General features: G+C 38.3%; 1 protein-coding gene across 1 annotated transcript; it reads left to right on the forward strand.

Moving 5' to 3' along the window:
• The first annotated feature begins 896 nt into the window (after positions 1 to 896).
• edn3b (endothelin 3b) lies at positions 897 to 14,891 on the forward strand. The gene is made up of 4 exons (XM_086141992.1): positions 897 to 1,268; positions 1,381 to 1,582; positions 6,936 to 7,097; positions 8,548 to 14,891. Exons 1-4 carry the CDS (start codon positions 1,094 to 1,096, stop codon positions 8,600 to 8,602), a joined length of 594 nt encoding a protein of 197 aa, XP_085998118.1. The 5' UTR covers positions 897 to 1,093; the 3' UTR covers positions 8,603 to 14,891.
• The last annotated feature ends 9,598 nt before the right edge of the window (positions 14,892 to 24,489 follow it).

Genomic DNA, 24,489 nt, shown 5'->3' on the forward strand with positions numbered 1-24,489 from the left:
AAACCGCTTTTAAATATAATTGAAATGTTCTGTCAATTCTCGTGAATTTAAATGGGCGGTGAGGGACATAAGAGCCTTCTAAAATCCTAACAATTGTTATAAAAAAAGATTATCACCTGCCAAAAGAGATGTAGCAAGTCTGACTTTTTACAATCTTAATAAAGGGAGGATTCATTGCAAGGCTTTGTTTTCTCCTGCTCACATGTTATCATAGGAAAGTGAGTCTATTTACATACTGCATTGGAATTAATGAGAGGATATACATTTCTTGGTTTTCTGTTTAATGGCCCCGAGGAGTGTTTTTTTTTCCCTCCATCAGCTGGTTTATAAACTTCAGATGGTAGTCTTTAGTCAAATGGTGATAATGGCTTATTCCTCCGGCCATGAAATCTGATACTGGCTTTGAGTCACAGAAATGCTTTGAGTGTTCAAATGGTCCTTTTAAAAAAAAAAATGACCCTGTACATAGAGACTTAAACAACTTGTTCTTTGAATGGTGCAATAATCTTTGTATTGAAGCATTAAACTTTATGACTTATTCTTAAAGCAGGCCCGAATCCTGGGTTTAATTTGGGAGTTAGTTCTTAGGTATCTTTTCACAGATCTGATATATATGCTGTAAAGTTGTGTATTTTCCAAAAGCACAGTCTTTGCCTTCTGGCAGACAAATAATGATGTGAAAACGGAATGAAGAATGCATTAGACGCCTCGCAATAACGGAAAACCCGCAAGCAGAGCCATCCCGTGTGCACGCCCCGCACCGGACCCGCCGATGAGCGGGGTGGGTGTTAAAGTTCGGATCCGTCTTCAAAGAGCCCCCACCCATTTTTTTTTTCCTTCAATTTTTGATTTGTACTTTTCGGAGTAGCGCTGTGCATAAAGAAACACCGATACTCCCCTCACTCCAAATATCACTTTGACGCGAGACGCATTGGTCAGTGGCGTGAAAAGAGAAACACGCAAGAAAGAAATCCACTTATTTTCACACCAATGTGTCGGTTACAGGTGGGACTGGTAACATGAAGACGTGAATATGAAAAGAACCGTGCGATCGACGTTCACTGAAGGCTGGATCATATGAGAGGAGCCGCACATGGATATCCACGCAGAAGCTCATGGATTTTCACTCAGCGTCGCTTGTGCGTCAAGTGCGCTCCTCTCTCGCCAGGCTGTCGCTCAAATTTGGGAATATCTAACGCGTCGAGACTTTCTCTCTACCCACGCAAGAATCATGTTTTTTATACTATATGCATTAATTGTTTTTCAAGGTACGTGCCGATCACTGCAAACAGCAGCGATCGATCTCCTGAGTTCAATTCTCTTAGATATAATGATGTTCTTTTAATCAGTTTTCAACCAATACCTCTTTTATTTTGAAAGGTGTGTTGACTTGTGACGCTTCGGTCATATCTGAGGTCTCCCCTGGAGGTCTCCCCGGCACCGGCTCAAGCGGAGCCGCCGTGTCGTTGTCTGACACAACGCAGGCAAAGTCCAGATCCAAGCGCTGCACCTGCTATTCTTACAAGGACAAAGAGTGCATCTATTATTGCCATTTGGACATCATCTGGATCAATACTCCTGAGTAAGATGTGCCTTCTCAAATGCTGAAATCCCCATTTCACAAAGCAAGTGTCAGGATTTATTCCGTAGCTAGAAATGTTAAATGCAAATTGCCACAATTCACCCAAACTATAAATTTGTCCACAATATTTTGATTGTGCTTCTGGATTGCATGACTTGTACCCCTTCTTTCGTAAAGTTGTGAGAGATTATGAGTTTATGCGTCTCTTTATGCAGCAGAAGAGTCTGCCGTGCCCCCAAGCTAATGCATTTTAGCAAGTCACACCAAGTGCAGGCCTATGTGCTTCCATTTAAGCGCATATAAGGTCATGTTTCAAGCAATGGCAAGCCATAGTTTGTTTCTTTGTGAAAACGCTGCAAAGATAGATAGATTGATGATAGATTGCCAATCTATCATCTGGTTCACTTTTGCCCTTCCTCTTTCTCTATCCTTAAGTTCCCAATTTACTATCCCCGCACATGCCTTTCGAAGTCATATGGTGCAATAGACCGAAATAACTAGAACCACATTACAGTATGGGAAATGTTAAATTCATTCTCGATAAAATATAAGGAAATGATTAAACAAATCGCTTAAACCAACTCATTGACAGCACATATCACTCCTGTGAAAGCGATCTTCCAGAGTTCTCCCATGATGCCGGTGAAACTCCGCTTGTCTAAGTACGTAGATTGTAAGTCTAAGTGGAAGGAGATCAGAGAGAAATCTGTCAAGCCAAGCTAAAGGTTGACAGGTGTTTTGAGGCGGCACTTCATTTTGTTTATAGTGGGCTTGATTAAATTTAGTGGTCTGTTCATCACTCACTGGAATTAGACAAGTCCAAATAGTCTTTCTGTCAAGTTTTTTAGTGGTCTGCTCTACTGTTGCATTGCGGTGGTAAATTATGAATCATCATAATTTACCCTACAACACCCCACCTTCCCAACCCCAGCCTCATGCCTCTGGTGCTGCCCCTGTTTGTGCTCATACGAAGTATGTTCAACATGCATACCACAGATCACTTCTGAGGAATGGTGCTTTGTTCTTTGGTACTTTGCCACCTCCTGACTGCAGTCCTTGGCAAAGACCCAGGAACGCATCATTTCTTACTCTCTCTTCTCGTGCCAAGACTGCTGTTGGCTTTTTCAGGTAAACAGCTCGTTATTACTTCATAGCAAGTTGGGACAAACGGACATAGTTGAAAGATTTAGAGAGATTGGCATCTATCGAGATGTTAATGTAAAAGCAATAACTTAATGCAGTATGGACAGCACGACACATGTGGATGGTCATAAATAAATCATTTCTTTCTTATAAAGCTTTATAGTTTAGAATATAGAATGGGTTGTTGGAAGGAAATCAATACGACAATCACACGTGTGGTTTTCTACTTAGCAGCTGAGAATGTGTTTTTATACAGGTGGGATGCTAGAATGAGTAATATCATCAGAAATTCCATTTGATATGTATATGGGTCTCGGTAAGATCAGTGCCACACTTTTGGAAAAGACATTCAGATCAGCGTCATTGCATTACAGAGGAAGTTGATGTCATTCGCTCAGCTACAACTGAATACGTTGCATTTGGGATAAGTTGAGAAGGGGAGCAGTTGTTTATCCACCACAGCATTAATATTTCCCTGGGTAAACACACTTTTTCATCATTTTGTGATTGAATGAAATCATTGCAGCTGTGCAGCAGCACCGACTCCCGTCTGTCAGTTCTGAGTGTTCCTTATAGGAAAAAGAAGTGTGCTTGCCAATTTGCACAAGTGGGTTTTCTACAGTTGAATGGAATGACAGACGTGTAAGGCGAACTCCCCTTGATTTTCTCAATTACCCATCATATTAGAACGTGTCATGTAAATTTACAATTTACACATGCACATGTACATGAGAAACAATTGATAAAAAGCTGGTTGTTGTGAATTATTTACTGTATGGGGTAAGTATCTGATATCTTGCGATATGAATATTTGCCCTACATCCTAAACTCAATATTGTGCTTGCACAGTTGCTGTGTCTATATGAACAGAATACCATTTGGCGGTGCTTTAAAGGCTGGATTTAGGTTCTTTGTACATTTGAAATTGAAACCTATGGATGTTGTTTATCACTTGCTGACCTCAGAGGAGGAGAGGAATTCAAATGACAACTGGGCTGTTGAAGTTCTGAGACAATATTTGATATTAGACCAGACAATACCCTTTGGTTACATATATGCCATTGCATATGTCTCTGTAGCTGCAATGTGTTCTAATAATTTCAAGAATATTCTTGTCAAGAATTGCATCAGGTTAGAACACCGGATGCTGATATGCAAACTTACACACTGGCTGATGAAGTTTATTTGAAGCTTAAGTATGAATCACCCTTGACTCGGTCTTCCTGTATATACAGTATATACAAATCACGTCTGTTTTGTGGTATTACCTCCAGAAAAGAATTCAATTACAGTGTGTATTTTCATATTATCAGTAATAGAAATTCCTCCTGACATCCTGAGTTCCTGACATCCACTGTTTTTCCTTTGGATTGGAGTAACGAAAAAAAAATTGCTTTGTGATATAAGTTGTCGTCGTTCCATCTTGTCCTAAATTAGTTTTTTATACATTGCATTTGTTTGCAACGACTAATAGCATGGCAGGAGAAACCTTCAGATGTATCTGAACAGAGCCTTGGAGAAGACAGCAGGGTCTAAACAGAAGAGACTGATGGAGAGGAAATGCAAACCATATCTCCTTTCACTTTTTTATAGCCAATGTGGGATCACTGGATGATGAACGCTTTAGTTAGGTATTGATGTTTTTGCGTGTTGAGCAGAAATACCTGTCTCGCAAGCTGATACGATTCAGACATGGAGGGCCTTTGTACACATTGGAGAGAGGCACCCTGTTGAGCCATTCATGATGAAAAAATTATTCTGCAGTCAGCGCAAAAAAAGTAATAAAATATAGATGGAAACAATATTTAGTTGAATACGGCCAAAAGTTGAAGGTGCCATGTGCAGTACTTTGATTGTTGCTCATTTTTTTCACTGAAAAAAAAAATCGCCATGTGAAATTCAACTGCAACGCATTGTGTCTGTTGAGCTGCCGGAATGTGACATAAGTGCCTGTTTTATGTCCGGGCTCAATAATTATGGGTCGGTTTAGTAATTTCCTTGACAAAATAGTAAACATTTCATGTCTCTGACCATGTAGTTAATGGCTTAAAATTTTATGTTTTTACAAGGGTAAGAGGACCTAATTAAGAAAGGTTCACACTTCAATTATTCTTCATGCCACCTAGGTTAATCCTGGCAGAATCTCTAGGTGTCAGTAAATCGTATACATACTTGTCAAAGCTGAAGCACCATTAAGTCTCAGCCCAACTGCAAGAACTCTTTCAGAGCTATTTATAGTTTGCGTTGGCAAGCTAGTGTCTTTATGTCCCAAGCAAACACATTAAGATAAAATGAAACTAAGAAAACAAAAACAATAGTATTATGACATACTTACTAAACAAAAACTTGGACGTTTCACCCCTGTGAAACATACAGCATGTGCCATCTTAACAGGGATTTAGGAGTCCCACAATGTGCAGCTCACATTACCCCTAAGCAAATTCTTTACTCTGCTGCCTGCATGTCGCTTCTTTTTGATTAGTCATTCATCTTTTCAAGGCCTTTTGTAGCTTTCACTTCCTCACAGCATTACACGGTGGATGTTCCTGCCACCTACAGAAAATGTAAACCACATCATAATATGTGTGGCAACGAAATCTTTTCTATTGTTCTTCCAAGATATGGATCACAATATTTTTTCAAATTTGCAATAACTTTAACAGTGACCAAACATTTTGCCGCACCAAAGTTGGCTTTGAATGTTACAGATCATGATTACCAACTTGACAAGGGTTGATGGGCTTTAAGATATTTCCTGTAGCAGTGTGATATTTCCATGATCCAAGGCTCCAACTCATTCGACTCAAACGGATTAAGCCTAATATTATACCAGTCGGTCCTCGATTTCTGTAAATGAGAAGGATCATTTGCTATGACGTTGAGGTGTTTATTAACAAAATAGTCGCAACAAAATATATGAACATCGAACAAAAAATAAAGACTAATTGCTCAGACAAAAATTGGGTTGATACCTTGACATTACATCAAATGTCTCTTTGTTGTGTTTTGCAATCGTGTTGCATGATACGTCTTTAGTAATGCAGTGAAATGTGGGCTATATATGTGAACTGACAGGGCTTTCTTACTTAAATGTCTTTTAGATTTGTGGGGAATATTAAAAAAAAAAATCTTTGTGACAGGGCAGCAGAAATCCGCTGTGTGCGGTGCAATTCATACTGAAATCAACCCTTGTCCGAGTCGAACCACATAATCAATGTCAATATGACCCTGGTTAGACTTTGGCTTAATGGAAAGCAAACAAGGCAAAGCAAGTCCCCTGCCACTCTCAAGGCTCCAAAATGAACTGCAGGAGGTTCTCATTGCTTGCCATGTGTTTTTTTTTTCTGTTGAAACATTTACTGATACTACAGCTATCATTAAAATTATGCATCCGTCGATTTTGTATCAATTATTCTTAATCAAGAGAGTATTAGCCAAGGGAAGCTACTTCAAGCTAAGAGTTTTTTTTTTTTGTTTAAATTCCCTCATCTAATTTCAGTCAGATTGAGGTTTGTAATCAATTACGATTTCAAAAGTCTGTGGAATCCAAGTTCGGGCAAAACACTAGCAGGATGATAGTTACGCAGTCACATGGTCACGGAATCTCACACCAATGATATAAAAAGACACTGTCAGGAAATGTTTAATTTTAAATTAAATTCAAATGAACAATGGACAAAGATACAAACATTTTGTTTAGATTTTTGCCTTTAGTTACTATATAACCACTAAATCCAAAAGTGCGTTCATGGTTTTCATTCCCAGGCGTGTAAAAACAGATGTGTGGAAATTGGGAATGGAGAGAATGGATGCCAACCTGACACTCTGTGCAAACAGTGGTATCCAGATGGAGGCATTAGGGTGAGAGGAGTAAAATATACAATAAGCGATCTATGAAAGTTACTTTTCACTTTTCTTTTTTCCCTTGAAGACCTTTTTTATATTTCTGATTTTATTTTGTTTTTATTTTGTTTGAATTTTTGTCACTGAATGGACATCATGTGTTCACAGGAAAAAAAATTAAATGAAAAGGAAAAATAGTCTCACTGAAAACGTCATGTCACTTTTATTTTGTCCACCTTGACTCAGGTTTTTATGGCTCTCTGTGCTGATTGTCATATTTTTGCATCAGAATATCAATTCCTGACATGTCACTAAATCGTCTTGCTGCAAGGTGGCTCAGGGAATTATTTTTTGTTTTTTCTCCTAGACGCACAGTACCCTATGGAATGTCAAGCTACCAGGGACCTCAGCGAATCCGACGTGCCATTAATGATGGGCAATCGACTGAAAATAAGGGGCTGAACATTCAGCGTTGCATTTGCTCTGTGCTTGATGCAGACCCTGAGTGCCATGAGTTCTGTCTCCTGAGGTCAGTCTTGTGTGTCTTGCAAAATTTCATTGGATGCCTGTTTAATGTGCTATAACTAACCTGAGAGATATGTATATAAAGTAGTAAAGAGTGGCTGCATGTACTGACAACAATACCCAGCATATCCAGCAATATCTAACACCCAGCCTCGCACTCACTCTGTTAAATGAGCTGTTCAGTTCCCACTAAATAACATCCTAATAATAAAAAGGCAACACCATAAATTTTGGAATAGAAATTCATGGTATCTAAGTAGAAATGATTGTCCAGTTCATCATACAGGATTTTTATCATGTCCGTTTCATGTCCCACTAATGAATCCCTCATTAATGGTTGCTGTCACTATCTGAAATGCCTGATCCAAACCATAAGATGGCATCAGAATACAGGATCATATCGGCAAATGAAACTTCTGTATGGTATTGACAAGATAGGTTGCGAGAGAAGTCCAGATTACCCAAAGCCCAAAAGACAGCAGGACCTTCCCAGGAGGGATAAATTTGTTGGGATGTGAGTAAAACAAGAGCTTTTAGATCTAGTGGACTGAGTAGTGGATTGCATATAATAACAACAAAAGCACCATGGATGCTTTTACTGGCATGTGGTGAGATCTGTATCATGAAAAATGCCGTAGCACTGAAGTATCATAATAAAAGTTTGATATCTTCACCCTCAATCCACAACTCACAGAGGTCCAAATGCACTTTGGTTGCTGATTGCGGAGGGGAATGTAATAGGGAAAGGCCAGCGTACAGGCTGATTGGGTTCACACTCCGATCACTTGGGGTCTCTAAACCCAGACTCATACTTTTGCAAAAAAAAAAAAAAAAAAAAAAATTCTTTTTCATTTCATGCTGAGGGGAGGACTAATAGATAATGATTTTTTAATTTTATTTACATTTTACAAAGTACCAGTTAAAATCATAAATATACATGTATATATATACATATATCATATCCATATACAAATATAGGGTTAGTTAATTGTAAATGTAGCATGCAGCAGGTTAGCTGGAACGAAATTCGGAAAATCACCCTGAATGAGTGAGTGAGTAAATAGTTGGCTATATAGGCTATATATGTGGCAATACAGTCTGTCGTATTCTTTTTTGACTCAAAAATGATTGCTTTGATTGCGTTACCCATCACCTGTTTTGTTTTTTTTAGTCTTAGTTTATTTGTCTATCATAACAAGTTTGTTATAACCAATCACACATCAGTTGACTTGGATACAAAAACCCTAACTTTTGTTTGAAAGAGGTGTACATTCATAAAATAAGGAGGATGTTGCATGGGGCTGTGAGGGGAGTTTTTAGAGGATACAGAGCTGGTCTATCAAATCCTTCACTAATTCTGTTTATTTCTGATTTTTCCTCAATTACATGTTACTGTTTGATTTTGAGTATGTGCATAGCACTTAAAATACCCCCCATTACTGTTATCTTAAAAGGCCATTGGAGACTGTGCCAATCAGGAGTCGTCACAGAGGTCCTGGCCCTGGCTGACCGTTTGATGCGCCAACATCTTCTGGTCTTTTTCTTCAAGGAGTTGATGCTTCCCTTCTCTTCGGCCCCTTCACTCTCTGTTTGGCACGCTTACTTCCACAGGTACTCTCACATTCAAGGAAAGAACTTCTGGAGTTTGACACTGCCGACATTCCTCAGCATCATAACTCTTGGAGCAAGTTTCGTCAGGCCAAGTAGTTTCAAGAACGCTTCAGCAAATTTGATACAGATCCCTGGAGGCTATCTCTCCTTTTTGTTCCCTCCCGAGAGCAGAAAATTGATTACTTTCTTCTCTATATAATATTCAGTGACGTCGCTTGTGTTATGTGTAATCAGACAGAGTCATTGTTATAATTCCCAGTAACAGCGTGGACTGCACTTGACTCTCTCTTGACTATCTAAAAACAGTAAGGTAAGCTATTTTGATATACAGAAGACAAATGACATAGCCTCAAAGATGGCGTGGACCACAAAGTGCCAAACAGGAACCCAGAAAAGTAAGTGCGAGGTGTAATATAGCAATATGTTGCTGTAAACTATAACAATATGTATACAAAAAAATCATTAAATACACATTTGTTTTGATAATCCTTATTAGGCCTTCATGCAGTTATTCTTATCATAAAGAGTTGAATGATAGGTCTGGCAAAATCTGTAACAGTCAATGTAACATGTTGGGATGGAATTTTCACATTTTTCCAAACTCAAAAAGAACTATGTAAGTATTACATGTGTTGCCACAGCATTATGTACAGTAAATTTCACTGTGCTTTGGCTCTAACATGGGTCCAGTACATTGCCCACTACTGCTGCCGTATATACTAATTAGCATCAAATGTGTAAGCACTATTTATTTATCTCCTTTACTTTGTGAGTAATGGAGGGGCCGTGCTATATGTTTGGCTCATTCTCACAGACGCATACTTTCTTTTTTTTTTTTTTTGTAAACAAACCAAAATTTAAAAAGATAATTCTTCACAAAAACAATGCAAATCCATGAAATAGACCGTAGTAGCACAGTTACTGCAAGGAAGCCACAACTTTTCTTCCAAGCCATAGTGGAAAAAAAAATAAAAACTTAGAAGCACACTTGCATGCACATCTTGTAGGTAATCAAACAAATCTTGGGGGGTTTAATTGGTTGCTGTGATTGCTAAAACAATGATATGGACAGCAGGAAGTCAAAAGTGGTGCACCATTTTTTTGCCGCAAACCCTGGGCCCTTGGCTTAAATTTGGTATCAGCATTCGCTCCTGATTAGAATACAGAATAACACCGGTTTTTGTACTATAAATGACAGTTTGTATGAAAAGACTCAATGATTTTTTTCAGAGCTCTGATTTAGAAAGCCACAAATCCTCAGTCAAGATGGAGTCTTATAATACAATCAATCTTGTGGGTAAAATTCAAGGAAAGGAAAAAGAAAGTTAATAATGCTATTGCCTAAGTCTTGAACAGGCTGTGGTTCAAGTGTGTCAGATTTCATTAAACTATGGCACTAATGATAGAGTAACACGCAGTGCCATGTTTCTTGCCTGCGGGAAACAAGTAGCACCACTTCAAATGATTCCTCACCCTATTTTTCATTGCAAGCGATTTTTTGAAGTGTTCTTTCTTGCCCCAGTAGACCTAACATTTTTTTGTCAAAAATGGAAGGATTTTAACGGCTATCAAGGGTAAAATTGGGCTCAGATTTTTCATATTTTTGGATAGGAATATCATTGAAAAAGAAGTTTCCTGGTGGTGTAAAACATTTGTTATAATGTTAAACAATTACAATGAAGAGAATTCTTGCTGCCAGATGCATCATGTACAAGCGTCAGCTTGGATCTCAAAATAGAAATAAAAAATATCAAAACAAAGCAAGAAATTACATTGGTATTATACAATTTTTGACTCCATTCCATAGATTATAGCTGTAATCACTTGGATCCATGCGTTACAACTTATCCAAAAATATAATTGTAATTGTCTTTTTTGATGGAAATTATTAAGATTAATTAGAGGAACATTAGTTATATGCCACAAAAGAGGTAATGGATTATATAGATGGGTGTGTATTTATGTGTATGAATGTCCCATGGGTGAATAGCACTGAAAAAGCAGGAACTTAATGTGTGAAAATGAACTGCAAATACAGTTTAAACTGTATTTTGATTCACTCAATCATCGCTGATGATGTTGTGTTTAAGGCCCTTGTTCATCTAGTTGTAAATTACAAACTCCTACACAACTCCCTTCTCACAACAACTACAGTTGGCATACAAACAATTCTTTGAATATTGTATGCTTGTTCTCTCATTTCAACCTACAATCATTTAGTTATTTTTATAAATTCTCCATCATAATGTTACTTGCCATCATTTCTCTTCATGGATTTCATTTAATCCCCAGTTAAATGTACATTTTTCACCTTACAATCTCCATGAAATAGAGATGATGAGTGCTGTAATTGGACCTGGTGTCTTTTTTGGGACTCTTGTTCTGGCAATGACTTTAATGTGATAATAATAATGATTTTCACCTTAGTACTTTATAACCTATACATTAGAGCTTAATAGCTGCTGAAATTGTATTCGATGACTTCTGACCAAGGTGATCTGACAATACGAGATGCTACCATTGATTGTGCTAAGCTAACTTGTAGAAAGGGTGTATAGCCGCTATCTGTTGGCACATCTGTCTTATCATCTTACAATAGATGGTGAATGCCACCCTGAGGCTAACTTTTAGGGTGTATTTTTTTAAACAGACACACCAAAATACATCTTTAATGTGCTTGTCACAGGCTTTGTGTTGATTGCATTTTCCCACTGAAACAGACAGCATGATTAATAGGGAAACATAACACACGTACACATACACATACACATACACATACACATACACATACACATACACATACACATACACATACACATACACATACACATACACATACACATACACATACACATACACATACACATACACATACACATACACATACACCAGGGGTGGGTCATTATTTTGGCTGGCGGGCCACATTTCTTATTTCATTTTAGTGTGCTGGCCAACTTAGTATCATGTTAATCAAACAAATTGAAAATTTCATTTTAAATATCTAAAATTTCTGGCATTTTATTTCAACTTTTAAATCATGAATGATCATATAAACTTACCAAAATTATTTTATATGTTATCATCAATACGAAATTAAACAAAAGGGAAAAAATAAGGAGTTTCTAAAGTCAGTATAGATTGAAAAAATGTGCTGGATGTTGCCCGCAGGCTATAAAATGCCCAGGTCTGATATACACATGCACATACACATAAACATACACATACACATACACATACACATACACATACACATACACATACACATACACATACACATACACATACACATACACAGATTTTCATTGGGAATTGAATTGTATTGATGAGCAACTGCATCATTCTAAAAAAAAAAACACTTTCTTTAGCTGTCTCTGTTTATAAGTGAACCAAAGTAGATTAATGAGTCACAAAATCTTAATTGTCACATGACCTTTGAACCCTCGATTGTATAATCAATTTCAGACATTAAAATAATGAATGTTCATCAGTTATAGTCATGCATTCATTCATTCATTACACTGCTAATGCTGCACCTGGTCACATTGGTGCTGGAGCCTTTCTCAGCTGGTATTGGACAAGAGGGTGGGGTTCAACTTGGACCAGTGAGGTCCATCGTATTATTTTTACCAAATTGTCTAATGTATCATAAAAATCTTGTTCAGATTGAGCTGAATTTGAGTAAAGAGCTTTTATACACACACGCACGGGCGCACGCATGCACACGCACACACACATGAACATGCACACATAATAATATATATATATGTGTGTATGTTTGGTATATAAATAACATAATGCATATGTTATATATGTATAGTAACACCAAGTAGCTCCACTTTAAACGATTCCTCCTCTTTTTTCATCGCAAGTGATTTTGTGAAGTGTTTTTCTTGCCCAAGTAGACTTAATATTTTTTTTTGTCAAATAGGGAAGGATTTTCACGGCTATCAAGGGAAAATTGGACTCAGATTTTTCTTAATTTTTGGAATCCTACAAGCTCTACAAATCATATATATTACATCCTATCTCTACTTTATATGACACCAACACTATTAACTTTTACCTCCTCTTGATCTAACCATGTAAAACGGCAGAAATGTCTTTTGTTCTAACAGTGGTAGTTGTATGTATGTCACTGTTTGTCTGGGTCTAAAAGCCTCCCTAAAGAGCTCCTTAAAACCGAATAAATCAAAGTTAAATGGTTTATCTTGTTTCCGTGACTGTAGAGACAGCCCGTATTGTCCACTTGCATCGCACTTGCAATTGAGATATATTATATCACTGCTTCTCTACACCTTCTGCCAAAAGGCCAGATAGAACAGCCAATTTAAACACAATACGTGTTAACATATTGCCAATTGCTATAATAGTAAGCCATATGGTCAAGCAGTAGTTGTCTCTTAAAGCTGTCTCTTGTGGTTCTATTTGCAGAAACAAAATGTCACATTTGTTATTGTCATTGTTATCACCCTGTTCTAGAATCAGCATTTGAAAGAGGTTTTAGATTTAGGTACTGAAAAGGATGTCACACAAGATGTCTGTTTTAGTAACTAAAAAGCTAGAAGCTCATATAGAGTCCTGTTCTGATCCTGAATGATCTGAGATAACAGGTTACATCATTAAAAAAAAAACAGAATTCATGATCACTAGATGAGATTCATGAGAGGCGGGGTTCACCCTTGACCGGTCGCCAGTCGAGCCATGTATAGGCCTGTATACATCTGGAGGAAACCCATGTAGACAGAGATGATAACATGCAACCTCCACACGAAAGGCCCCCTGTCGGAATCATACCAGGTCCCCTGATGCTGTGAGGCTAACCATTGTGCCACTGTTCCGCCCTTCAAAAACACATGTTTATAAATAAAACACAATATTTAAGCGATGGTAACCTTATAACTTAATGTTCTTTTTTATACTGTATGTGTGGAGATTCTAGTTCATAGCAAGCAGGTTCCTGGTTAAATTTTGACCGGGGCCTTTCTGTGTGTGCATTACATGTTTGCCCCCAGGTTTATACTATTTCTCTCGTTATGTACCACAGTCCAAAAAAAATGTGGTTAATTAGTTGAAGACTGTAAACTGTTCTGTTGTATGGATGAAAGAGTCAATGGTGTTTTGGCTCCACATGGGACTCTTGATTGACTGGCTACAGATCCTAATTAAACCCTACCTTTCAGCTTTTGGAAATGCTATTCATTGGAACATAACAAAACTGATGATTTATCTACAATGATATTCACACACTAGGCCAGGCATTGTATGATCGTATGATATTTCACAAGCTTATTTTTGTGCAAAAAATGATCATCTATAAAGTGATACTTTTTTCGGGGGGATCGAGGCTTTTTTCACTGTTTTTGGAATAATCGGAAATCAATGGCGTATCTGCTTTTTAAATGTCTGCTGTTACATTTTTTTTTCTTAGCACAACAATATTTAATCTACCCTGATGTGGCTATTGTATCTGACTCCAGCCCCTCTGGTGTTTCATAAAACCCACCAGATAACTGGGAATAAGTGCTTAGACCAAGTGAAGTGAGGTTATTTTATGGATGTATTCAAACCTCTCTGGTCTGCAGTAAACAAGGTTAAAGTTTGAGAGCTCGGTCCTCTCTATTGTGTAAGTGTTGAAGAAGTGAACGCTGTGATTGAATAAACACAAACACACATACCAACAGATTTTTGAAACAATAATCACAGTATTACATGATGACCAGGTCAAGCACTGACTCATATGTAACCGCAGTGATTCTGAATTTTAAATTTGTACCCACACGAAGCTAGAGAACCCAAGGAGCCTGAGAGATGAGAAGGAGGAAACTAATTTGATGCAGGCAGTTTGTGTAAGGAATTATTATGAAACAAACTGAAATACAAACCTCGTATAAAAAAAGGCTGGTTAAAAAGACAATGAATTTCAATCGAATTGTAGTAATGGTTCTAATCTGCTGGATACAGAACAGAAACCCAGGAAAAAAAGAAAACAAGGTAATAAGAGAAGAAAAAAACAACTGAATATTAACCATTTCCTGCCCTCCCACCCCTTTTTAATTCCATAACATGCAACAAGTCATTTGAAATAAACAGGACAGTGTTTCTGTACAGTTCACAATATGCCCTCTTTATACCTGATATGCAAAGACATATTCTATTTTCTTTCTTAAAACAGTAATACTCCTGCCATCAGAAGAAAATAAAGAAGGCTGGTATTCTCAATGGTGTGTGGCTTTCTTTTCTGGTGTTTCAAATTCATTGTTATATGAAAAATGCAACTTTTTTAATACCTTTTTTTCTGGATAGTAAGAACATTATCCTGTTATTACAGGAATATTGGTTTGTTATCCTGAAATGATGAGAATTTTTTTTCATTAATTTCTTTTATGTTTGTAAATCTATCTATTTATTTATTTATTTTATAATTCCAGTGAGTACCAGGTCCGGATGAACGCTCTTGCTCACGCACACACACACACACACGCATACACATACACACACGTATATTTTCCCCCCTTTTACTTCTAAATGAATTATATATCATCATGTAAATTTAGCCACGACGATGTTGAAATATTGGGTTTTTCACAATAGAAGCACCTTTTTCCTCCTGAGATAGGATGTGAAAGTAACTGGATCTTTTGAAGCAGTAATTCTACCTATCTTTCTGGAATGTCACGCTAAATCAAGTAAGCCTACCCTGGAGCTTCAGTCCAAAGCTTCTGCAGCAAGCACTAATAATATTGTTCAGTGGGTAAGGTCTTATTCCCACAATAAACCTTGGGAAATATTTGTGCAGACATCCCAACCTAGCACAGCAGGTTTGAGGCCGCCACCACGGCTTAAAGTTTGTTGTTCATTCTCCAGCTTATTAAAGAAGAAGACCTTATGTTCCATACAGTAAATGAGTACTCCTGTCACAAACATTTCCAGATGCAACGATAATTGTTGATATTTTACATATCTGGAATTCATTTTTTTTTTTTCAATTGAAACTTGAAGCATCTGAAGAAATATATCATCTTGAAGTTGTTTTGCTTGATTTTACAAGAAATATAATTTTCATTTGTGGAATGGCAATATAGATAAAAACAAACCAAATGACAATGTAGATATTTTCTTTTAAAACATTCCAAAAATGGTTTAGCAGTGGTGAGAAGTCTTACTTTTCTTTGCCATTATTATCTTGGTTTACTGTCCATGTAATGCTGTAGGTTTCTGAAGATTGAAATAAGCTTGTTCCACCAACAGTCCACCCTTCGATTTCCGGGACTCCTATGGGTTCATTATGACTTGATCCCAGAGACACCAAACAGTTAAGCCGAGGTATCCTTGTATTGTTGTTCTACATAGCTTCAGACTATAACCAAATACACAAATTAGGATCCAATTGTATTTTGTCTCTGGGAAAGTTGGAAAAAGGTCTCCGAGCTGTCTTCACGATGCCCTCCAGTTGGCACCACATGAACGCTTAACATCGGTAAAAAGGTTGGATGCAAGGTTTGGCAAATCCTTAAATTTTAGCTGAAAAATGAAAATCAGGTTGGCATTAAAATCCAAAGTTGGTCTCACATCAAACACTAACACTTGACCTAAAACCAAATGTGAATGCCAAAAGACATTAAAATTCCCCTTTCTGTGGATGCTAACACGATGACGTTTGGAAGAAATAGTAAACGACGCTAAAATCCAACATTATATCAACATCAGCTGCACTGTCCATCCATACTCAAAGTAAATAAGTTGCTTGGGTTGTGGAAGATCAGTGTTTAAAATATTTCACTGATTTGAGTATGTTGAATTTGTGTGACATTTGCTTCTTTAATGAATAACTGAACAGACTGAATAAGAAATGTACAATTACTTTGATATGAATAGTGTTATTTACAAATTTACCAAGAAGATGATAATCGGAAAATATCTACTTTGTAAGAATATCCCTATAGTACCGTGCATTATTTATGTTTTGTTGGCTTGTTTGCATTTACAGTCTGCAGTATGTTATGTCAAATTGATATTGTCATTGGTAATCAGCATGGCATCCTGTTTGTGACCAGCTGGAATGCTAATGAAATAACCAATGCTGTAATGTTTCCCTTTTCATTCAATTCATATCCACTTTATTTTCCATTTAGTTCCATTATGAGTTTGACTTCTTCCTGAGCAGGTCCCACTTTTACAAGTCGGAAAAACAAACTCTGATGCTGTCCTTTCAAACTGATGAGGACTTTATTATATTGTTTTTGATGTTATAATATAACTGCCTTTTTTTTCTCATTGGAGATCATTTTTTGGTTGGCCACTAAGGCTGTGGATGCTATTTAATATGCGTTTAGTAGTCTGGACTGCATACATGTTCCCAGCCTGGCAATTTGTCCAAAATAAAATCGTCCAAGCCTATCAATTATCGGCGACCACTGAGTTGCAGCTAATATGAATGATCAATATGGTTTTGCTGGGATTTTTAAAAGTGTTTGAGGGTTCAACTCGAAAAATCACCTAGCCTAATGTGTCATTTAACAAACAGGCGAATCCAGACGAAAACATACTGTTTAGTTGTAGTCATAACATCAGAAATAAAAGATGGGTCAAAAGGCCAGAAAAAAGAAACGTCTTTTGCCCTGACATCAAAACAGAGCCTGTTGGAACTCATCAAAATTGCAACTGAGCCCACACACAAAGCACGAAAAAGACAATCTTACTGAAACGCTTCACGTAAAAGTCTAAACTTGCAGAATGATGCAAGTTGAGGCATATTTCGCATCATCCGGCAGCGCTTTTCAGACACAAAATGTTCTGATAATCAGCAAATCATCTGCAATTTGTGACTGGATTAGCATGACGGTCAAAAAAATAAGGAACGCATGCTGGGCGAAATTCAATAGGAAGAGAAACTTTTTAAGTAAAAGCATACATTTTATCATCAAATGATAAAGATCATAATAAATAAAGATAACAATAAAAGGAGGACGACAAAGTGAAATGGGGAAAAAAGAGGAAACCAAAGAACATCTTTATTTAAATCCATTTATTTCACTGTAGTAACAAAGTACTTGAAATGAATCAGCAAAACTGAAAGGATTCAAAGTGTTTGAAACATGCAAAGAAATTCTTACTTTGCTGTCCGCAGAGTGCCAAAAACAAAAACAAAAACAAAAACAAAAACAAAAACAAAAACAAAAACAAAAACAAAAACAAAAACAAAAACAAAAACAAAAACAAACAGCATCAGCTGTGTCATCAGTGATTTGGCGAACTCCCTTTAAAGTGAAGTTCTTTTTTTAAATGATGAAAATGTGTGAGTGCTTCTTCCCTGCAACACTCTTTCTTCCACAGAAAAGATTAAAAGTGAATTATGACTCCTTTTACGTCTGTGCTGTCGGCAGAGTGAATCTGTCCCAACCGATTTTACAATTCGTGCAGGGGAGAAGAGATTTATTTTCAAAATATCAAGAATGTTTAAAGTTGGTTTTGAAATAACGCCGACAATGATGCCAGGCTAGTGAATTTACTTTTACAGAGTGGGTTTTTAGTATTGAGTTTGTAACACAAAATAACATATCTAAGTCATTATTAGTATCAATGGAAATTGGTTTTGAGCGTAATGTTTGCATTTCATCAACAACCATAAGTCAAGGTCAAAGTCAACTTTATGGTCAATACTTAAAACGTTTTCAACACACATAGAATTATAATAGTGTTTCTCTAAGACCCACCGCGCAATGGAAAAAAAAAAAAAAAGATAGTATCACAGAAAACGATAAGTTATGATGAGGGAGCAAGGCTATGGGAAAGTCCGAAAAAAGTCAAGGTGCATGTGGTTTTTATAGTGACAGCAGAAAAAAAAATTGCAGTTGCAAAGATCAAGTTTTTTTTTTTGTTTTTCTTTCCTTCCCCTTTCTCCTCTTTTGTTGTAACCCCTAAGTCAGTGTGTGGGTGAGTCCAGTAAAAATGAGCAACAAATTCAACTGGTGGTTATGACCAATCATTATTTGATAGGAACCCAACTGACAACTCCATATATAACTGTAAACTCAGTATTACTGCCCATATTTGTATATACTTCAACTTACTGTATTTGAATTTGGCTACAAATGTGTCTTAATAATGACCATATTCCATAAGCTATTGCTGCCCATTTCAAAAATCAACAAATATATGAGACCTGAGAGTTACCTAAAACTTCTACTGCCCCATGTGTAGATACAGGGTACTTTTAACAACAGTTGATGTTTGGACTTGAAATCATGGAGGAGGTATTTATTTAGGTATTTGTCTCGAGGGAACACTCCTTGCAGATAGCACATCTTCTGTGATTCATTGCCTCAGATTTGAGGTTGCATTTTGAGTATATGAGAAAGAAAGTTGAATCACCATTAGCTTTGCAAGCGATTTCATATTTGAATTGCTAAAACACTCGTAACCATGTTCCTTCAAAAATGATGTTGAACACTCATTTTATGATTACCAAACTAACCAAATAAGAATAAAACAATCCTCTAAGCTTGGCAAGCATTTAATTAGTGTACTTTTATGACATATGATAAAAGAAGGTTGACATATTTGTTATAATCTATCTACTCCATATCTTCGTGCTCCATGTAGTACAATATAATATCAAGTTATAGAGCATTTGTAACAGCTAATAATGGATTACAAATGGGCATCGAATAAAAGAGTGAGAAACCGCCTTCATTAACATTCCGATAAACCAAACAGACAAATGGAATTTCATGGTGTCTGAGTTATGACTGATCATTGGCCCTCAGGTAACTGACATTAATGATAGGGAACCTGAAAAATTTCCCAAATTTTGGTGACGCCAAGTCCGCTACCCCAGTGTCCCTGCATGTCCAAGCACAAATTGTCTTGGAGACTAAAGATACTTGTTCCAGGACGATGAAGAAAATTGTGTTGCTTCCCCGAGGCAAAAATTTGCAGAATTATTTACCACAAAGATAAATCACGCCGGGAAAATATCTTACCTTGTGGGACACATTCACATGAACACTGGCTCACTTGAATGTGGAATCTGAGGAGTGATCCTTTATGACCTGTTGGATAATACACATTATACAAGTAGAATTGCTAACTTAGGCCACCAAAAAAATTAAAACCAAAATAATAAAAGCTGTGTTAAGTTAATGATTAGGCTGCTTACTTTTTATCCACTGGCGTCCCCCCTTTTAAGCTTGAAACTGATCTTTGTACTTTATGTGAATTTCTGACCAACATCATACACCATTTCATTTCTAACTGATGACTGCTCCAGATTGTATCAACCATTTGGGTCCTCTTTTTGGCTACTTCCTTTGCTCACTGATGAACTTAGATAAGCCATTAGACCTTAATTTTGTGCTGGTTGATAAAGCACCCTGGTTCTAACTGTGAGTCAACAGGTTTGCAACATTACATTCCACAGTTGTCTGTGAGGACAGTTGATATACTGACATAGTATTTTTCCCTTTGGTCAGGAATGCCATTCATGGCTGCAAACGTCAACATTTTCATTGACACTTGTGTAGCAAAAGGTATTTACTGCTTCCAACACTGAATGGCTGCAATGGAAAATGGAGCCTGGAGAGTGCTGCTGAACTCCATGAATTCTCTACCGGTGCCGTGGAAGACGTTCTTCCGGTTTCCCGTGCCCAAGAACTCGTCGGCATCAGATCTCAAACACGATCGACCAGTTGCTCTCACATCTCATGTGATGGAGGTTCTGGAGAGACTGGTCTAATCCCACCTGAGGTGGACCCTCTGCAGTTTGCCTGTCAGCCCCACTTATGAGATGAAGACGCAGTCATCTACCCGCTGCAACAAGCTCATCTGCACCTGAATGATAGAGGAGGTACTGTGACAATGACATCGCTTGATTTCCCCAGTCCTTTCAACACCATTCAGCCACTGCTGTTGGGCAAGAAGCTACGGATGATGTGTCAATGGCTCGGTGATCTTGTGGATTATTGACGCCTGACAGGAAGGCCACGGTTTGTCCATCTGTGCAGTGTTCTGTCTGATGTGGTGGTTAGTGATACTGGAGCTCCTCAGGGGACTGTGGTTTCTCCTTGTCTCTTCACCTTGTACACCACCGACTTCCAATACAACACAGAGTTGCGCCACTTGTGGAAATTCTCGGATGACTTGGCTGTTGTAGGGTGTATAAAAGAGGGAGAGGAAGGGGAGAGCAGGACGCTGATAAACCGATTTGTTGACTGGACTGAACGGAACCGCTTTAGGCTGAATGTCAGCAAGACCAGGGAATTGGTGATTGACTTCAGATGAAGATGAACATGCCGGCACAGCCTCTACAGAAGGGGTCCAAAGCTTTTTCCTGCGAAGGCCAAATAACTTTTCCCTTCTCTGATGGGGGGGCCGGGCCAGTTTGTAACAAAAAGTGTGACGATCGCAGAGGTGTCTAAACGTAAACATTTATTGTTTTCCAGAAAGCCACACATAAGAAAAATTAACCTTTTCTGGAATCTTGACAGGAAAAAGAAAATCAGACAATAAACAATACATTTATTAATGAAAAAAATAACACTATTTATGAAATAAATAATAACCAAATAACCCTTTTCAAGTTTTTCACAGAAAAACAGATCAAAGAACATTAACTTTCTTGTAGACGCAACTGTTTGCAGCTCTCTCATATCAAATTCACTGTGAACGTTTCTTGACAAATTCTCCATCAGTGAAAGGTTTACCGCTGCTTGCTATCAGTTGAGCAATCCGAAAGGGTTTCAGATAAGGCACAGACTGCAGAAGGGTGGAATAGAAGGTTACGTTCTATGCATGCACAAGTCACAATGACGTGGCCAGAATGAAAAAAAAAACGGTATTGGTATATCTCTGGTATTGTTCAGGGGCCTGGCAAAATGTGGAGGTGGGTCGTATCCAGCCCCTGGGCCGTAGTTTGGGGACCACTGCTCTACAGAGTTGAGAACTACAGATTTCCGGGTGTCGTGATTGACAACAGAATGGACTGGAGATCAAAAACCAAGTCTGTGCAGGAAAGGAATGAGGAGACTCTACTTCCTCAGGAAGCTCAGATCTTTGTTGTTGCAGATCTTTTTAGTCTGTTGTCTCCAGCCATCTTTTTGCGGTTGTGTGTTGGGGGAGAGCCAGAGACTCCTGCAGACTTGACAGGGTCATCAGGAGAGCCGACTCTGTGATTGGTCTCAGGATGGAGAACTTTGAGACACTGGTGGAAAAGAGGATGCTTAAGAAACTATCGTCCATCATGGACAACCCGGACCACCCCCTCCACCTAACAACGGATAAACAGCGGAGCAGCTTTTCCAGCAGACTGTTACAGCTCTGCTGTTAAACGGAAACAATCAGAAAATCTTTCCTACCTCATGCCATAACCCTGTATAATAAACTCAATCTAATCGGTAACCGCACTACTTCACATTGCCACTTCACCACTTTGCTCAGTATATATTCCTGTACATTGTTAAATATGTATATATATTAATAGAGAAGTACAGAAAAGGCCAGGGGGAGCTGCATTGTATTTTTGTAGACCTAGAAAAAGCCAAGATAGGGTGCAAAGAGAGGGAATCTGGTATTATATAAGGAAGTCTGGAGTAGCAGAGACATACATCAGATTGGTGCAGGACATGTATGCTAGCTGTGAGATGCTGTGAGATACTGTGAGACAGTGGTGTACTGCTGGGGTAACAGAGAAGTTCAAGGTGGAGGTGGGGCTTCATCTGGGATCAGCTCAGAGCGCCTTCTTGTTTGCAGTGGTGATGGACAGGCTGACAGATGAGCTTAGACATGAATCTCCATGGCCCATGATGTTCACAGATGACATTGTGATCTGTTGTGAGAGCAGAGAATAGATTTAGGAAAACCTGGACAATCTGTATGGCCTAGAAACAGTAACAAAGAGGAAAAGAAAGGAGGCTGAGCTAGAGGTTGCAGAGATGAAGATGCTAAGGCTCTCTTTGGAAGTGACCAGGATGGATAGGATCAGGAATGAGTCTATCAGAGGAACAGCACATGTTAGATGTTTTGGAGAGAAGGTCAGAGAAGCCAGACAGATGATTCGGTCATGCACAGGGGAGGGATAGTGAATATATTGGTGGACAGATACTGGAATTGAAGCTGCCAGGCAGGAGGTCTCAAGGAAGTCCAAAAAGGAGATTTATGGATGTAGTGAGAGAGGATATGAAGGTAGTTGGTGTGAGAGAGGAGAATACAGAAAATAGGGTTGGATGGAGAAGGATGATTCGCTGTTGTGACCCCTGAAGGGAAAAGCCAAAAGGAGGAGGAGGAGAAGAAGAAAAAGAAGAAGAAGAAGAAGAAGAAGAAGAAGAAGAAGAAGAAGAAGAAGAGTTTTTCAGCTTTTCTTGGCCACTGGTGTGAAGTGCTTGCTCATAGGGATGTAGGGATTTTCTATAAAATCATTTTAAAGAGTGTTGTCTAGACCTGTGTCACGAGACGACTGTGTTGTGACTTGGTGCACTATAAATAAAATCTGACTTTGACCTAGTGCTACACTTTCGAAGTCTTGATAAAACAATTTCAAGGTGTTTTTTCTCCAATTCTGTCTATGGGCAATGTTATTTTTTTGGTCCAGAATGCCGCACTTCGACAGCACAACACTGATTACAGCAGTGATGTGCAGTCAGTAGAGGCAGGTGAGGCCGGGCCCCACCTGTCATCACGGAAAGGAAACAATGCAAAATGAAAAAATAAAATAAATGGTTATATCTATTCAGTGATTTGTACTATAAAGTTATTTTTCCATGTAGCTTCACCATTTTCTAGTTAATTTTTTTCATAATCGCTAAAAAAAAATTCACATTTACCGTTCAAATATGAAGAAGAGAAGTGCGGTGACGCGGCAACCAGTTGAGCCCAATAAGAATTGCGCAATGATTCTGCTAGCTGTGCTGGCATGCTATGTATTGAGACCATATTGCTGTCTCTGCGGATGTCACGACTAAAAAAACACTTTTAATATATGAACTAAATTTCCATAGTTCAGCTGATGTGTTAAATGATTTTCGTCAACATCTGTAACGTGTTTCTCGTGTCTCTCGTAATCATAAAACGACTTTGAAGAGACATTAAGTGAGGCACGCAGTGACGGTGCCTCACGGTAGGGGGCACCGCTGATCCCGGGGATCCTTGTTACTACTCGGCTACAGAATAATAGAATTAGCAATAGCAAGCTACAGTAAACAGTTAGCAAGTCAAGTGCAGCCACCGAGTTAATTTCTGCGGCTCTCATCGGGCTATATAGCTCACAAATGGTGAGGGATGAATGTAAATCTCCTGGGCAGCTTCTCAGCTTTTTAGCCCCAAAGGATCTCATTCAAATTATTCCTGAAGCGACAAAGTTGCTCCGGCCGGTGGTCACTGTTCCGGCTTCGACAGCATCGGTGGAGCGGTCAGTCTTGGCACCGAAAAGGCTCAAAACGTACAGTCAGAACAGGACCGATCAAGACTGTCTTCACTGGCAGTGATTTCCACTGAGACAGAGAGACTTTTAAAACTGAAGAAAGAAATGGAAGACTTCTACAAGCAAGTTAGCGACGCTTCAGAAGGAGCGGCGCATGGACTTCATTTAGAAGGGAAGGTAAGAGATAATAACGTTTTTTTTACATGTGCTTTTTTCTATGCTACGGTTTGTATATGATATGATATTTTAAACAAAACACGTCAACTGCTGCCATTAAAATGGCAAATAAGCTACTCTGTAGGGTTCATATGTTTGTAAATCTGACTGTGATGACGTCAGTGCCTCGCCAGCCATGAACCTCACCGCACGTCAC

This window comes from Fistularia commersonii, chromosome 34, assembly GCF_037954325.1.
Source record: "Fistularia commersonii isolate RoL2024-O1a breed Wild chromosome 34, RoL_Fcom_v1.0, whole genome shotgun sequence".
NCBI classification, from domain to species: Eukaryota; Metazoa; Chordata; class Actinopteri; order Syngnathiformes; family Fistulariidae; genus Fistularia; species Fistularia commersonii.

Coding starts and splice junctions, on each gene's coding strand:
- edn3b (XM_086141992.1), top strand. CDS start 1,094: ATGGATATCCACGCAGAAGCTCATGGATTTTCACTCAGCGTCGCTTGT. Junction 1,269..1,380: donor TGCATTAATTGTTTTTCAAG/GTACGTGCCGAT, acceptor TTATTTTGAAAG/GTGTGTTGACTTGTGACGCT. Junction 1,583..6,935: donor ATCTGGATCAATACTCCTGA/GTAAGATGTGCC, acceptor TTTTTCTCCTAG/ACGCACAGTACCCTATGGAA.